Source organism: Mixophyes fleayi, chromosome 6 (assembly GCF_038048845.1).
Source record: "Mixophyes fleayi isolate aMixFle1 chromosome 6, aMixFle1.hap1, whole genome shotgun sequence".
NCBI lineage: Eukaryota > Metazoa > Chordata > Amphibia > Anura > Limnodynastidae > Mixophyes > Mixophyes fleayi.
In genome coordinates this window covers 131,030,600-131,047,480 of record NC_134407.1, presented here as the reverse complement: position 1 = coordinate 131,047,480, position 16,881 = coordinate 131,030,600, and the positions used below count along the sequence as shown (strand labels likewise).

Sequence of the window (16,881 nt, the reverse complement as noted above, 5' to 3'; positions counted from 1 at the left end):
CCGTGATCACCCAGCTACCAGAGTACCCTATTACCATCTATATTGCTCTGGTAAGCCTACCACCTGGTGATCCCTGGGCAAAGACTCCTAGTGCCCGTGACATCTATACATATCAGTTTTACTTGCAATTATATATTTAGACAAGTTAACCCATGCATGATACTCATGCATTCTAGTCAAATCAAGATACTTAAGGTCTTAAAAAGGTTCTTGTCATGCATTTGGGCCTAGCCCAGGCCTCCTCAGGGGAAGATCGTTACTTCCCGACTCAAGCGCCCTTTTTAATGTGTGTTCATTAGGTAAAATTACCTCACGAAAATGAGTTTGACCCCTCAACTCATAAATTTAGCCTTTACTACCCCTCCCACGGGGGGAAGGGGGGATGATGGAAGTTAACTGACTTGACTATTCTAATTTTTTTGTCAAATAATGTCAGTATACCAAATTTCAGGTCAATTGGATGAGCCCTTTCTGAGAAAATAGTTTTTTCCACACACACACACACACACACACACACACACACACACACTAACGCACGCCTCTACACATGTGTGTTCATGAGGTAAAATTACCTTACGAAAATGAGTTTGAGCCCTACCAAATTTCAGCTCTTTTTGAATTTTTTTCCCCACACACACTAAGAATTTAGTAGGTCTGTGTATAACTCTGCCCAGCAGGTGGCGCTGCAACTTGGTTTTTTTTTTTCACACACACACACACACACACACACAGACAGACGCCACTAAGCATTTATATATTAGATATAAAGAAGAATACATGAACACTATTTCAATCATTCATGAAAGGGGTTTTAAGCTTTGATGTAACATTTGTATATTGAAATGTATATGTCTAAATTATCATTATGCTGTATTACATATCTAATGCCATGCTAGTCTTTAGATAGTTTTATTATGTAATAGTAGTTTTATTATGTAATAATGTAGCGCGACCACTGCTACCGGGAATCCATTGAACACAATGTTATATTCTGCTTTGTAGGTGATATTAGAGATGAAATGTGTAAAGCTAACTATACTAAATAATGACAAGTGAGAACACACTGGTTTATGCAAGCTGCCTCAAATAAAGAGAATAGGCAAGTGTAAATTAATTCAAGCTTATTAAAATAATTCTCCAAAACATACTTCCCTTCCTGAAAAGAACATAAATGCAATTAGAGATGCAAATTTGTTGGCATTTATGTTCGTTAAAGAGGTACAAGAAAGCTGTTCCCAATTTGTCAGCCAATATCCCCAGGCTCATAAATAGAATTTTAGTTGTGCCCAGAATTCCTCTTACTAATTCCAAATAATATTTATTAATTACAGCTTTCTTATCTGATGAAAAGATAATGTTTTGTAAAAGTACTGAAATCTGCACATTGGTAGTAAATGCCAAAGAGTGTTTATTCATTCTGAGTCTAAGGTTTATACCAAGGAGAACAACATTTTCAGTGTGACTCAGCAATGACAAAGAGGCGATGTTGGTAGAGGCAGATAAAACATATGAGAGATTAAAGATGGCTTTACATAATGGGACAGTTGCAGAATTGCCAATCTTCAGTATATTTAGCAATGGTAAAAACGTTGTTACATTTGTATTAATTAGAAAGCAAAAAAGTAAGTAAAATTGCCCTGGCAGGGAATTGTACATACACAATTTACAAACCAATTATCTGGTTGTCCGCTTTCATTTTTATAGAAACATGATTCTACTAATGTATCAATTTTCAACTCTACCCCCAAACATTAACACATATTTGAGATGAAATGTTAACCTAAGGAGCTTACAATTTAAATGATCTTTCTGAGCCAAGAATGGATACAGCCAAAAATATGAACCTCTTTACTTATTCAATCCCATCTGTCCTACGAAAACCTCGGCGTAACAGTTCTCCAATCTGAAATAATTAAACTCTGCCAAACATCTGCCTCTCTGTTTTATCTATCTTGATAATAAGCATGTCAGTTCTGGGAGTTTACGAAGATTTACAAGAAGCCCTTTGCACAGGCTAAGCCAGTTCGTGTGACAGAAGACCTTTTTACAGTCAATTACGTTGCACTCCATACACGAGACCCAAAGCATCAACTTGGCTTATATAAGGAGCTCAGATTGTTCATCAGTCACCAGCTCCACTTCGACACACACAGTTCCCAAATTCATCTCACACAGAGACGATAAAGGAAATTAACTGTATATTCATTCATCTGAGGTGCCACAGGTCATAGGTTACATACCATAAATAACAATAACAGAACGTCAGTGGTGTAACAATAAAACTGTAACAGGTATTCCCCACCTCTTGTTTTTAGTTTGGTGTAAGTATATATGAAAGAAGGAAAGAAAGAAAAAAGACATATTTAAACCAACTGTCAGATTGTGTAAAATGCAGGATTATAAGTACAATATATCAGTATAATAACAGTACATTATTCGTTATTATAGACCAAAGCTGTTCATAGCGGTGCTCTTGAAGCTAATCGTGCACTCATTACTTTTTCCTATTTGTGAACAATCAACTGCGTTTCTGTACAATCCCATCAATATACATCTGAAGCACTTTAGAAGCAAATCATTTTTAATCAGATAATTTGACTACAAAATTAATATTTGCTTCACACATATTTTGATCTGACAGAGGATAAATAAATTGTCAGTGCATGCACAATGACAGTTGGAGGATTGTTAGCCTTCAAATACATAATTTCAATACTCACTATTCAATCAGCTTCAATCTATATGTTACCGTGAACTCTTTCCCCCAAACAACCTTAAACAGTTAATAACAGAAACATAGCACACTGCCTTTCACATGGTGGTCTCCATTTCACCCACACCTCAAGACCTGGAAGGTGGGGTTGGATTCTTTCTTTTCCAGTGCTGCACATTAACAGTTCTACCAACTGGTCCATTATTCACGTTCCCATTATTTGGGACCATACTCTTCGGATTTTTAATTTTCTCTCTGTGAGGTGCTATGATCCATCAACCCCCTGAACCACATCAATACCAGTAAATCCTTGAATATTTCTCTGATTTGCTCTCTTATTTTGTATTCCCATCACCATTTGTGTGATTTCAATATCTAATTTTCTTGTGCTTCCACTCTACTCAGTGTACTGACTGGTGTGGTATGGGCACTTCCTTGAGATTACTTTTCCAGACTGTTTTCAGTTTCTAGCTTTTCAATTCCTTTCCTGGACCACTTTTTCTTTATTTATGCAGCAGAAGTATTTACTGAATCCCCCCCCCACTCGACCATTGACCCTATACCAGTAATGGCTAACCTGTGACACTCCAGGTGTTGTGAAACTACAAGCCTCAGCATGCTTTGCCAGCTATCAGCTAGTTATCTACTAGCAAAGCATGCTGGGGCTTGTAGTTTCACAACACCTGGAGTGTCACAGGTTAGCCATCACTGCCCTATACCCTTATCAGTCAATTGCTGTCTTCCATGTTCATCCTACTCTAACTAGCATCTGTAATCTTTCTATTTCCCTACTTATATCTTTCCATCTTTATTGAAGCATGCGGATATTATTCCTATTATGGCAATAAATAATTGTGACCAAACTCTCTCGCACGCTACCTTCCCATCTTTCAACTTACCATGCCTACCCACACCTCACATGCCTCCTTTCCTCACACAACCTATTGGACCCTCTTCAGTCAGGTTTATGTTCCCAACACTCCACATACACTGCAATAGCTAAGGTGATCAAATATTTGATCACTGCAAATATAAAGGTCACTGCTTGCTTCTAATTCTCCCAGACTCTTTGCTGCATTTGACAATGTTGATTACTCAAATTTCATAAAATTCTCAATTTCTTAGGACTTCACGTCAAAGTCCTAACCTGGTTCTCATCCTATTTCTCAAACCTTCCATCTTAGTTTCTCTGGACCTACCTCTTTTCTGCTTCCTCTATCAGAGGTAATACCACAAGGGTCAGGTCTTAGGTCCTCTCCTCTATCCTTAGCACTTAACTTGGAAAACTAACAAGCTCCTTTGGATTTTGGTATCGCTAAATGATACCCAGTTTTATCTATGCTTTACAGATCTCTCTCCATGGGGGGAATGCAACACCCCCCGAATTAGTGCACATTAAAGGTATTACCGTTATTACGGTAATTTTTACCCAGCTTTCTAGCTGTGAGCAAAAAGCTGGTGTCGAAACTACCGTAATAGCGGTAATAATGCACAGGCCATGATACTTTTACCAGTAACGCAGCCAATTGAATTCCCCCCATATGTGTTGGCCTGAATTACTGAATGTCTTTCTACCAGTTCATCTTAGATGACCCTGAGCCTCAAACTCCACCTTTCAAAAACCAAGCTAATAATCTTTCCACCTGCCAACAGAAGTTACTTACTTGACATCTTTACTCCTGTTGACAAAATGAAAATAAACTTTTTCCCATATGCTCTTCTTGGTGCCATTCTTAGACTCAGAATTGTCCTTTATTTCCTACATTCTGTTTGTATCCAAACGCTATTATTTATTATATGTTATTTACATATTTCAGAGCTCTTTGCAGAAAATATTTAAACATTCACATCAGGCCCTGGCGCAGTGGAGATTACAATCTTTGTTCCCTAACACACAGACGCACACACACACACACACACACACACACACACACACACACACACACACACACACACACAAACATTAGGATTTACTTTTGTCAGAAGTCAATTAACCTACAAGTATGTCTTTGGGGTGTGAGAAGAAACCTGCACAAACATGGGGAGAGCATTCAAACCTCACACAGGTGCAGTCCTGTTTGGAATTGAAACCATGACCCCCAGCGCTGTGAGACATCCATGCTAACCACTATGCCACTGTGTTGCATAAAAAGACACTTGGTATTAATCTCACACAAAACACTGCAAATACATTAATCCATGCACTCATCATCTCCCACATTAACTATTACAATTGCCTTCCTGTTAGTCTTCTCTTGACTAGAAAGATTCCTCTAAGAGGGGAATTTGCGTCCTGCGCGTTATCAGCGTTAACGCTGATTTTTGCTTGCGGCTCTTTAAAATTGCATTAAAATTATTGTACTAACAGTAATAGTGCGCGGACCGTGTTGTTCATTGGTTGAATTCCCCCCGAAAACTGCTACGCTCTTTAAGTCTCCACATTGGTTGCCTGTATTTTACCAAGCATAAAATACTTTTACTACCATACAAACACAACTACACTAACTTACATCTCTTACCTTGTCTCAAAATATTTCCCAAATTGACACATTTGCTCTGCGCCTTTCATCCACACTCATTAATTGCTCCCATTCACATTTACACAGCTTTTTTCATGCTGCACCCACTGTGAATGCCCTCCCTCGCACAACAAGACTTTCCCTTAGCCTCAAAGCTTCCCTGACAACTCACGTCTTAAGCTTACCTAATCAAATTCTCAAACCATCTTCTTTATCTCCCTAGGCTATTTTATCCGATTACCACCTCTCTAGACAGTTCACTCAAAACTTGTATTTATTCCTCTTCTATACTCAAACAACCCTTTGACTTCCAAACAGGAACTGCTGTGTAACTGGATCGTATAGAACTAAGCACTTTTTCTCACTGCAGTCTAGCTAGATAAATATGCAATATGTGACTTTTAACCCCTTGTATCCAACTTCATTTCTTCTATAGATTGTAAGATTGTGAACTGGACTCTCTTACCTCTTTGTCTGTCTGCTAATACCCATTCTTAGTTTATTATTGTGTTTGTTGGAAACTGTAAAGCAGTCTAGAGTATGCTGCCGTAACATAAATAACAAATTGTAATAATCTGTTTTTCAATGAAAATTTTCCAAAAGTAATTGATCAATTTAGCCAACTAAATGGAAAGGTATTAGATTTGCCCTACAGGAGAAAGTCAATTTAAAATTGGTGAATATCCTTGGGAGGGAGCCTTCTAGATCTTCTCTAAATGGGAGTGCAAAATTAAAGCTGCCCGGTATTTGTGTGCTACATGCAAAAACAAGCAGAATTTTTCTTGTATGCAAATATCCCCCAAAGCTTGCATTTGTACCCCTTGCAATGGAATATGGTTTGTCTAGGTGCAAACTGGCACCCTTCAATGCAGTGTTCTCCACAGGACCTATTTCCTGGGCTCTTCACCCAGCTGCTTTTACTTGCCACCCAGCTCTTGGAGTCCTATTATAATAGGCAAGGTGTGAATGCTGCAGCCAGCAGTGTGTTAGACCTCTGACCACCAGTCTAACCTGTCCTAACAGCCATAGGTTCAGCAGCCAGGCACATTTAAAATTAATTCTAAAAAAAATATAGGTGTGTCCAGTCCAGCCAGCAAGCAGGTAATAACACCCAGAGTATTTAGGAACAATGTAAGTGTTGGCAATACCCTACAACATTTTGTATTAATATTTTTGGCTAGGTATTATACTATCCTCACCCGGCAACTTCTTCATGCCACCCAGCTGGCAAGCTTTTCTGTGCAGAACACTAAGATGGATTTGCTCTAAATGAGGCCCAATTATGGAACATAACGATCACATTACTTACCGGTAGCTAATAAAACAACATCTCTCTTAAAAATACCGAGAGATTAGAGTACAGCAGGATATGGACACCTTTTCATTTGGACAACAGTTTGAAGTAATCCATGACCTTGTTCTATACGACTCTCCCCTAGCCTGTGCACCTTCAAATGGGCACTTAAAACTCACCTGTTCCTAATAGCCTACCATCCATCCACCTAACCATCTCGCAATCATCGCCTGATTTTCTCCCCCTCTGTTCCCCTGTTCTTTATACACGCTCCTCCTGCACTAGATCCCCTCCACTGACCCCCTCTTGTGCCTGCTGCCCCCCCCACCCCTCCTGTCTCTACCTTTTCTTCTGCTCCAACTTCACTGGTACTAGCCATGCTTGGAGCTACTGGAGTCTTGGTATTACTTTTTATTGTTCTGTGTTGTTATACCCTGTATGGGCTACTGTTTGTATTCTGTACAGAGCTGCAGAAATCTTGTGTGCCTTATAAATAAAGGATAATTATAATCATAATAACGACCAAATAATAACAGGTTAACCCAGCACTACAGTATTCTACATTTTCTAACAATACAAATGAACCAATATAGGTAGTAATACTTTATCTTCAGAGTAGGTAAATGGAAAGAAACCCGCAGTGCTTTTCACAATTGCATATTACGGTCTAGTTACTGTATGCCAGTGTTCTCACCTGTTCTATATCCGGTGTTGTTGAGGTACACGGAGAAGGTGTGGGTCTCGTGCTGTGCTTGCCAGGATGGCGACGAGCAGTTCTCGTTGTTGGTGTAGGTGTTATGGTTGTGGACATACTTCCCTGTAAGGATGGACGAGCGAGACGGGCAGCACATGGGTGTTGTAACAAATGCATTGATAAAATGGGTCCCTCCTTGTTCCATGATTCGTTTTGTTTTGTTCATGACTTGCATGGATCCTGGAAATATAGCCAAGAGTCAGATATCAGGGGAATTCAATTGTAACATTTTAAATCGATACATTATATTTATTTAGTACTGTATTCGACCCCTGCTGCGACACAAACACCTTATATCTTTATTGACTACTTTTTCAGCATACTTCCTGCTATTACCAATTTCTTATATGAATCTTATTACTCATTTTAGATGTTTTATACACATTTTTTTAGGCTTAAAATCAATAAATAATTTAAAATGTACTGGAAGAATACTAAACATCCAGCTACAATATATCAAGGGTGCAGTACTTTCTTACAGTCTCTTTGTGGTTTCATAAGTATTAATCCTTTTAAATACCAAATTGACCATATAGCAATCAGCAGCAACAGTGCCACCAATAGACTAAACATAGCATACTCCATTTAATAAGTTGAATCGGGCATTTCAATAGGATTTACTTAACGTATATTTGTCTCTTTGACTGCAAATAAAGTCATTCAGATGAAAGGATTTCCAAGCATGGTTTATATGTCTGCAATTGCCAACTGCCTGGAGCCAGGAACCAGCACATTGATTGTATCGACTTTAGATTGTAAGTTTGCTAGAGTAGAATCATTGTTGCCTTCTGTTTCATGTCACTGTATGTTATTTGTTTGTATCATGGTCCTCTTAATGTACAGTGCCGAGTACTATGTTGAAACTTTAGACATAAAAGATAATAATAATAATGTGTCTGCCATATAAGTATATGTATCAAGAAATATTTTTCTTGATACGTATTGAATACAATGTATGTAACAAGTTATTTGGGGGTGGAAGTGAAAAATATTGGCCAGGTAAGAAACCATTTAACTCAACATATCCACAGTATTTTGTTAAGATAAATATGGTCTCCATATAACTTATAAAATGAATGCAATGTGCCCTGCAATGTGTCCTTGTAAGTATTGACATGTTTTGACCTTTAATAAAAAGGGTTACATATTTCTGGTTTGAAAACAAACATGAATATGTAAAACTTTGACATCCTCCTGTCATTTTCATACTGCACAGAGCACAGAGGGACATTGTTTCCCATTTTTGCAGCCAAGTTACTCTTTCTAGTCTTTCACAGGCGAATGAATCTAATTGGCTGGGACATTCATTATTCCACATAACTGCACAGTGACATCCTGAAAACATGGCCTGAAGGTGGTGCTTGACAGACTTGAAAAACTGTTCTATGCATACTGCTTATATTGTTTTGTTATTATAAAATAATATGTCAGTAAAAGTAGTGAGTAAGTTTGCTAGTGGAATTACACTGCAATAAAATTTGAGATTTTACAATAAAAACACGCTTTTTACAGCATGATCATGAATAGTGCAACTCTGTTCCTGCCTACATTAGGGCTCACTTGTCAAAACCACAACCATTACTATGCTTTCCAGCCATTAGCAGCAGTACACAATTACATAAAACGAATTGGCTGGATATGACAGAAGCATCTGTGCAGACATGGTTGTGTACATGTAAAATCTCCCCTGGAGAACAGTAACTTACATTAATAAAAGCCCATAACTCATCCATCATCAACATGGAAACATATGATCTAATCCCCGCATGCAGAAAACAAGCTAATGCACAGTGACAGATCAGTCTCAGACCACAATCCTGAACACTTCCGTGCACTCAGAAGTAGGCCAGCTTTAAATATTTAAACCTACAGCCAAACAAACTAATATTTAATCACTACAATCTTTCACATGAAAGACTAGACAAAAATATGGAACAGAGCTAAATGTGTATAAATCACATTAACCAGTAGACAGCAATAATTGTAGAGCCCCATGGGATAGTACACAGGACTTGTCCTATGCAGTTTTGATATTTTTCTGGAAACATTCCCTGACTTTTTCTCTCTGGATGATTCTGGATAGCGATAACAGATAATTGTGGCAGGTGTGGCTGCAGAAGCCCAACCCACACTCTTAAGTACAGTAGTATCACAATATCCAATGCTTCAATTGTGAGGAGTAAAGGCTATAGACTATAGCATATCTCCCAACTGTCCTGGGACAGTCACAATTTGAGAGCTGTGACGCGCTCCATCCCGATCGGGACAGCTTTGTGGGAAATGTGGGAGGTATAAACTGTAGACTGCTGATTCCCTCAGCTTTACACCATACATTAATAATGTTAATCTTAACACTCTAAAACTTAACTACACTAAAGACACGACAACTTTGTAGTGGCAAATAAAATAATCTTTTTATTTATTTATTTTATCTATTTATTCTTACCTATAAAGGGTGGCGGTGAGAGCGATTCAATCAGCTAACAACTAATATTGAAAACCGAACACTGAATGGCCCACAGACACTAACCACTGGTCCCAGGCACCACAGTCCTTTACGATTGGCCGGTGCTAAATCTGGCGTCATCGTGACCACTCCCCTCTGGGCTCCCCAAGACGCACGCGCACAGTGCAGGTCAAGGGGTCCTCACACAGAGGTATCAAGAGCCAGGGTGCTTCGAAAGGAGCAGTGACGTGCGGCCAATCAGCGGTAGCACCATATGAATTAGTCGCGGATTGAAAAAGCTCTCCTGCCTGCCAAACCTTTATTTTGAATTTCCTTAAATTAAACCTAACTTATAAATTTGGGCGGGTGGGCGGGAAATCCTGATGCAAGAGGAAGTTGCCCTGCCTAGCCAGGGATATATATGAACACCTCCTTTCACTCCTCCCCCTAACATCCGGGAGCAGCAACTTCCCAAAACATTAACCCCTAATGTCCATGTCCTGCTTCGTGACAAGCAGCTCCGTTTATTTTCATTCAGCTAAAGGGCTTCATTCTTAATAGCTCATTCAATGCTGCTCGGCATGGCAGATCAGTGGTATATGGGTGCTGTGCACACAGTAATAAATGGTGTTTGAAGGGGAGTGGAGTAGAGGACAGCCTAGCACTTAAAAAATGCTAGGCACATCCCCAGGGATTTGGTTATGCCCCCGCGATGTCCCTGTCCCGATGCCATGGTATTCTAAAGACTTGGCCAACTGTAATCCCAGAACAAATAATCCATTAACTATTTAATTTAATCTCTCTATTGAACTTATGTGCTGTACGCCATTAAAAGATATATGTTGATTTCACAGTGCAGGCAGAACTAATATTAATGATGACGCAGCCTATCAATTCACTAGAAAATAGTGATACAACTGAAGCCTGTACTGCACTACAACCAGGGTAAATAATGTTATACTATTGAATTCAAGCTGTAAAAATTGGTAAGGGTTAGCGCTTCAATCCAAAAACCAACTCTTAGTCTAGAACGAGCAGCTGATAAGGTAAAATATTGCAATTTCCAAGGTTCAATATGCAAAAAACTTAAAGTGTTCAATACCAGAACAAATATAAAAAAAATCAACAGCAAATACAAATCCAACAAAAAAAACAAAAACAAAACATACAATAAGAAAAAGACCATGTACATATGCATTATGTCCATATATATAAATGTGATAGTGGTTCATCTTGAATGATAATCCCCGATGACATGCTGGATGAAGGACCTCATACATAGGACGCAACCCTCCTCCACTCAATGCAAGCACCTCTGCAATAGAGGGAAGCGAACACCCCTATTGCATAAGTGCTTGCATTGAGGGGAGAAAGGTTGTGTTATCAGGGATTATAGCATTTGAAGAGGGAACGGAATAGAATTTCCACGCTGATAACAGGATCATTACCACAGCGATACTGCCTGTAAGTGCTCCTTTCCATGAAATATTGATCCCTATCATATACCATCCCCTTTATGCTCATTCTTTGATCAATTGTGGACATATTGGTTGATCATCATTGAAGGTGGATAACTATCACATTTATGTATATGGACATAATGCATATGTACATGGTCTTTTGTCTTACTGTATGTTTTTTTAATTTGTTTTTGATATAGATTTGTTTGTTTATGTTTGTTCTGGGATTGAGCGCTTTAAGATTTTTGCATATTGAATCCACACTGTGTTTGATTGGGAGACCCGATAATCAATAAACCCCCTACCTAATAAAAAAGTTTAAGGGCACACTAAAAAAAAAAACATCTAAAGTAATGAGGTGTGATTGGTTGAAAGGTTTCAGTGAGTAACATAGGGGTTTATCAACCATACTTTTTTTTTTTCGTTCTTTTCTATGTTACTTTGTGAATTACTTTTCATTTTTAGGAACTGTCATTTTACAGAAATTCTTTTTCGTAAGCAGAAAACATTTAGTGATATTGCCTTATACACCAAAATAAACTACATCTCTGTACCAGACTCTCTACCCACCAGACTGTTCTTTAAGGTAACTCACTGATTCAAGTATGGGAATCGACAGGAAAAGAGCACCTATAAGAAAAGTGTTGCAGGAATAGAGTTCTATTTAAGAACTATAGATATGTTGGCATATTCAGTAACCCTCAGAAAATAAACCTTGGTAATAATAAATCATATGGGATATTACTTTGTTTATATGTGTCACAAAGGGTAATTTATGAAACGTTCAGTAGCGCAACACAAATGGTGCACTGCAGTCAGGCGATTATGTTTGTGCAATTGTATCTTTGCCTGTGGGTAAGCAGATGGATTTGCATGTCAAGATGGCTGCGTCGTGGGGGTCAAACGCTTACACCGTCTGAACCGAGGTGTTATGCGAATCAGGGCGATCCTTGCGGATTAGTTTTAAGTCTAAAGTAGAAAAAACTAAATTTCATCTTGCAGGATTATTTAGATGAGTGGACAGGAGTAGAAAAGGGTGCACCACAGCCTTTACCTCCTTGTTAAATATCTTGAATTCTCTGTCTGGCCTAACTTATATTTGCATATATAAAGAAGCAATTTCAACTTTCCAGTTCACTTCTGCAGAAAAGTGTCACAAGTGTAATACAAACATAGAATTGTAATGTAAAGTGTAATACAAACAGTCTTGATGTTCCCTCACACTCATTATTAACTTAATCAATATGCTAGGCTAAACTGAGCAGTATTTTAGGGGAAACCAGACATGTTTAAATTAGAGATGCTCAGGCTGGGTTTTCCAAAAACCGAGCCCCCCCGAACATCGCCTGTCTGAGTACTGAGCCGAGCCAGCTCAGTACTTTCCCACTTCCTTGGATCTGAATTGAGGCAAAACGTCATCAATGCATCGTCGGATCTCGTGGGTTTTGTATTCCAAAAGTACCTCCCTCCCCAGGAGATCTTGCGCCATTGCTCACACAGAAACAGGGGTAGCAGTGTTCTTGTCACTCTCCATTCTCCAGTGACATTGCACAGTGCAATTGCTCACACAGAAACAGGGGTAGCAGTGTTCTTGTCACTTGACAAAAATTGACTGGAAATGTCTGACAATTAGTGTTATTGAGGTTAATAATAATGTAGGAACAAAAAAAGAGCCAAATTATATGATTATAGCATTTATTTTTAAAAAAAATACAGATCCAAAACCAAAACATGTGAGAGCGGTTTTGCCAAAACCAAAACACAAAGTTAATACAGATCCAAAACCAAAACATGGGGGTCAGTGAACATCCCTAGTTTAAATGAAGCAAGGGGTAGGTCCTACAATGGAAGAATCAGGTTTGTAGTGACATCTTTACTGCTTCCACAGTTCCCATTTTCCACAGTATACACAAAAAGCCGGCAAGTTAGTAAGATCGGTAAGTCAGAATGCACCTTGAAATGCGCTAGAAAGACAACAATGCACAACTGAATTAAAATAGAAACATGAAGAATCTTCAGGTTTTGCTGATTTGTACATGGCCCTAAAGTGTAAAAAGGTCAAGATGAAGCACTAAATCCCCTTTGGTGTCGTCACATACCTCGATTTTGGCAGGTGATCCTAGATTTCTGCAAAACTATATTGATTTGCAGAGCAAGGTGGCGGTGTCTGAGCAACATCAGAACTTTGCTGAGCCGCCATTTTCACTCTGCAAAAACATTTGCATGTTGCCCCAGCTCTGAGCTGGCAGAGATCTTATCTTATACTTTTAGAGGGACACATATTATTTCTTCCAGTTGTACTTTGTCCAATGTAAAAGAAGTTTCATAGAAATACAAAGGTGTCCCATGTAGTAATGACAATGCCCCCTAACACTGATATTTAAAGGAGTACTACCAGATAAACATTACATTTTACCACCCCTTTAGCTCGGTCTCAGGAACTGCACGCAGAAACAATGTTTCTGAAGCACAGCCTTTGGAAGTGTGAATAAGCAGTCAATAGGAAGCTCCAGGCAGAGAGCTTGTGGCTTCCTGTTGGGCCACAGGTTTACACCACCATCTGGCAGACATTTCTGTCTTGTTAACATACATAACTAGCTGAATAAGCCAGGACCACCTTATATAAATGGAGGAGCCCTGGGACAAACTACTTAAGAGTACAGTTCCCAGGGCTCCACTAAGAGAAGGGGCAAATCAGTTAAGTGTAAATGTTAAACTGGGAGTGCTCCTTTTAAAAAAATGAGGCTAAACTGAGAAGTATTTTAGTAGAAAAACAGAACAGTTGCTCTTTTTTTATATTTTTCTGCCTCATCTCACTCATAGACACACTTCAGGTTTGTGGAGGTTTCAGAGTCAGACGGGTCCAACAGGTTACTGGGGATCAGGGGCTGGCTGGGCTGGGGGGCACCTACCCCAGGGCTGGTCCCATAGTGGGTTACCATGGGCGGAGTCACTGGGCCACCTGCATTTTTTTCTCTTAAAATAGGCTGCATTGTCGACTCTTGGCCCCCTGGCTAAAATTTGCTAGCCCTCCCCTGCTGGAGAAATCCTTGGTGGGCCTCACTCAGCAGATCATCCTGTGCTGTATGTCGGAAGAAGAATCACTGCCCTGGTCACCTGAGTGACACTGTGCCAGAAGGAAAGAAGAATCTTTTTTCCTTAGGTCCCCTCTGGTGGCTGGCTATGCCAATTCACTAGTTAGCTGTTTCTTCGTGCACACTATTTCATGGGCTTCTGCTATTACATTCCCCCGATGGGCCCTTAACGCCCCAGTCTGACACTGGACAGACAAAACATACATTTATCTACTGGATTTTTTTTTAAACATTCACCACTACCACTACTATTTTCAATAAATATAATTATCACTGAGCTTCAACTATTGGTGTTAGAATGCAGCCCCTCTTTCATTTGCTGGTGAAACAGTTTTCCTGTACACTGGTGATAATTATCAACAATATAGGTGCTCTCTATTCAAATGCAAAAGCGTGATGATATACAATATATGTTCCAAAGTCATAACAGTCTCAAGTTTTGCAGACAGAACTAGTATCTAATTCATACAGAACTGAGAGCACGCTGGATCATGCTTGTCATTCCATACAGAACTTTGTGCATGTTTATTGCTACATTAATAAGAAATACACTGGTTCCTGATGATTGCAATCATTTGAAAAAGTTTGTTGAAAGCGCGGAATAACTAATGATCCCCTAGGCAAACCAAGAGCATGAGCAATCTCCATCTAACTGAAGAATGAAATTGTCCTAATGTCACCAGTCTACATTATGAACGCAGCGGTTCAATCAATAGTGTTAGCAGATTTGACAAGTGTATGTAGACACACATTTGTGTCTGGGGATTTGATGGCTCAGTAACTCTGTATTAAAGAGCCTTAATGTCGCAGTTAATGCATTGCACCAGCATGAGAGATGCAGATGGATTTTAGGAGAAGAGGATAATATGCTTTTCTGCAAAAATAAAACCAGAATTTTAGGACATTTATCAACCTTTATGGATATTAGTGACAAACAACCAACACGCTGCGGGCTGGAATTGCTGAGTGAGAAACACAGTTTTCAGAACATCAACTTTTTATTTACAACAATCTGTATTTCTGGTAACCATATTGGCAGGATACAGACTGAACAGTAAACTGTACACTTCAAGGTGAGATTGGATACTGAATCCAGTCACCCCTCAAAAGAACAACTTTCAAGTGGAGGTGTACAGGAAAATCTGTGATGTTGGAGAACCCTGAAATGTGTGCAACTGAAAATGTCACTCGGCACATCGCAGACAATTGATTTCTCACCATAGAAAACAACTAAATCTGTGAAATCTTGGACCCCAAAGGTGGTGGTCCTGTCAAATGGTGTGTGTGGCGTGGTGGGAATGTGGGTGTGGTTTAGCGAATTTGACAGGAAGCTTCTCTGTCTTGTATGGTAATAACCTTGGTGTTACTATTGTAATGCACACTCCTGGGAATGGCAGTCGAGGTCACCATGAGGAGGGCAGTGCCAGAGTGAGGTGTGAGCCTCACTAGGTGATGAGCGGTGACATCACCGTAAGGAGTCCATGATCAGTGGTGCTGCACAAAAACCCCTGGCTCCACTGATATGACAAGGATTGAGAGCATAAATCTATAGTATTATATATTAGATCAAATCATCTCAGCCCATCTACCACTGCCATCGGTTCCCAACCGGTGGTACGTGTACCCCTGGGGGTACGTGCTGGGCTGTACATGAAAAAATAATCAGCAATGGTGGAAAAACAAATAAAGTAAACAAAATGCAAAACGTTAGTTATGGAACAATAAGTGTTAATTCTGAATCACCGCTAATGGAGACTTCAAAACTAGCTCACATTAGCTAATGATGATTGGTGAAGGCATGGCTATGAACCCCTTCCCCCAAACATCTCTTCTACCAATCATTAGGCACAGTTTATGCATCACTTTTGTCATCTATCCTCCTTTCCAGAACAATCGCATGTTACTAAGAAATGGCCTTGGCGATAACAAACCATCCACTGACTTCCATTTGTCACGTTTCTAACACTTCTCCAAACATATAAATACATCCATAGACAGATTGTTTAATCAGTTCAGCTATTGACTAAGTATAAGTGAGTTCGTTGTCTTTAATTGTGATTCTTTTCAAGTAGTTTTTTATTTAATGTTTAACATAGTTTCTGTTATTATTGTCAGTGATTTTTAAGCGTGTCAGGTCTGGATCAGTGGTTGAAAACAAGAACGGTTAAAAAAGCAAAACTTGATGTGAATTATAACCTGTCGCCAAGTACATCTCAACACGTGTCCGCAGCTACGAGTACATCCACACCGGGAGATAGGAAAAAGGCGCGTGTCTTAGATACTACACAGAAGAAAAGGAAATACTATGAAGAGTATATTAAATATAGGTTTTCATTTGTAGAGGGTGATGACTGTCCTAAGCCTTTTATGTGTTGTGTGTGGGGAAGTATTATCCAACGGTTGCATGAAGCCCTCTCTACTCATGCGGCATTTACAAACTAAACATCCTATGCAAAAAAAAAAATACATTATTTTCAGCGCTTAGAACAGCGTCCAAATCTAACTTCATACATGACGTCAGGAAAGAAACACAATGAGAATGCACTTGAGGCTTGCTACCGTATTGCTACTTGCATAGCTAAATGTGCTAAAAACTACAC

General features: G+C 39.3%; 1 protein-coding gene across 3 annotated transcripts in view; it reads right to left on the bottom strand.

Moving 5' to 3' along the window:
* Nucleotides 1-16,881, bottom strand: part of SULF2 (sulfatase 2) — a 298,832-nt gene that overhangs the window by 80,990 nt on the left and 200,961 nt on the right. For all 3 annotated transcript variants that reach the window (XM_075176428.1, XM_075176429.1, XM_075176431.1), the window contains one exon: nucleotides 7,221-7,460. In XM_075176428.1, the coding sequence (XP_075032529.1) occupies nucleotides 7,221-7,460 (240 nt within the window). The remainder of the gene's footprint in view (nucleotides 1-7,220; nucleotides 7,461-16,881) is intronic.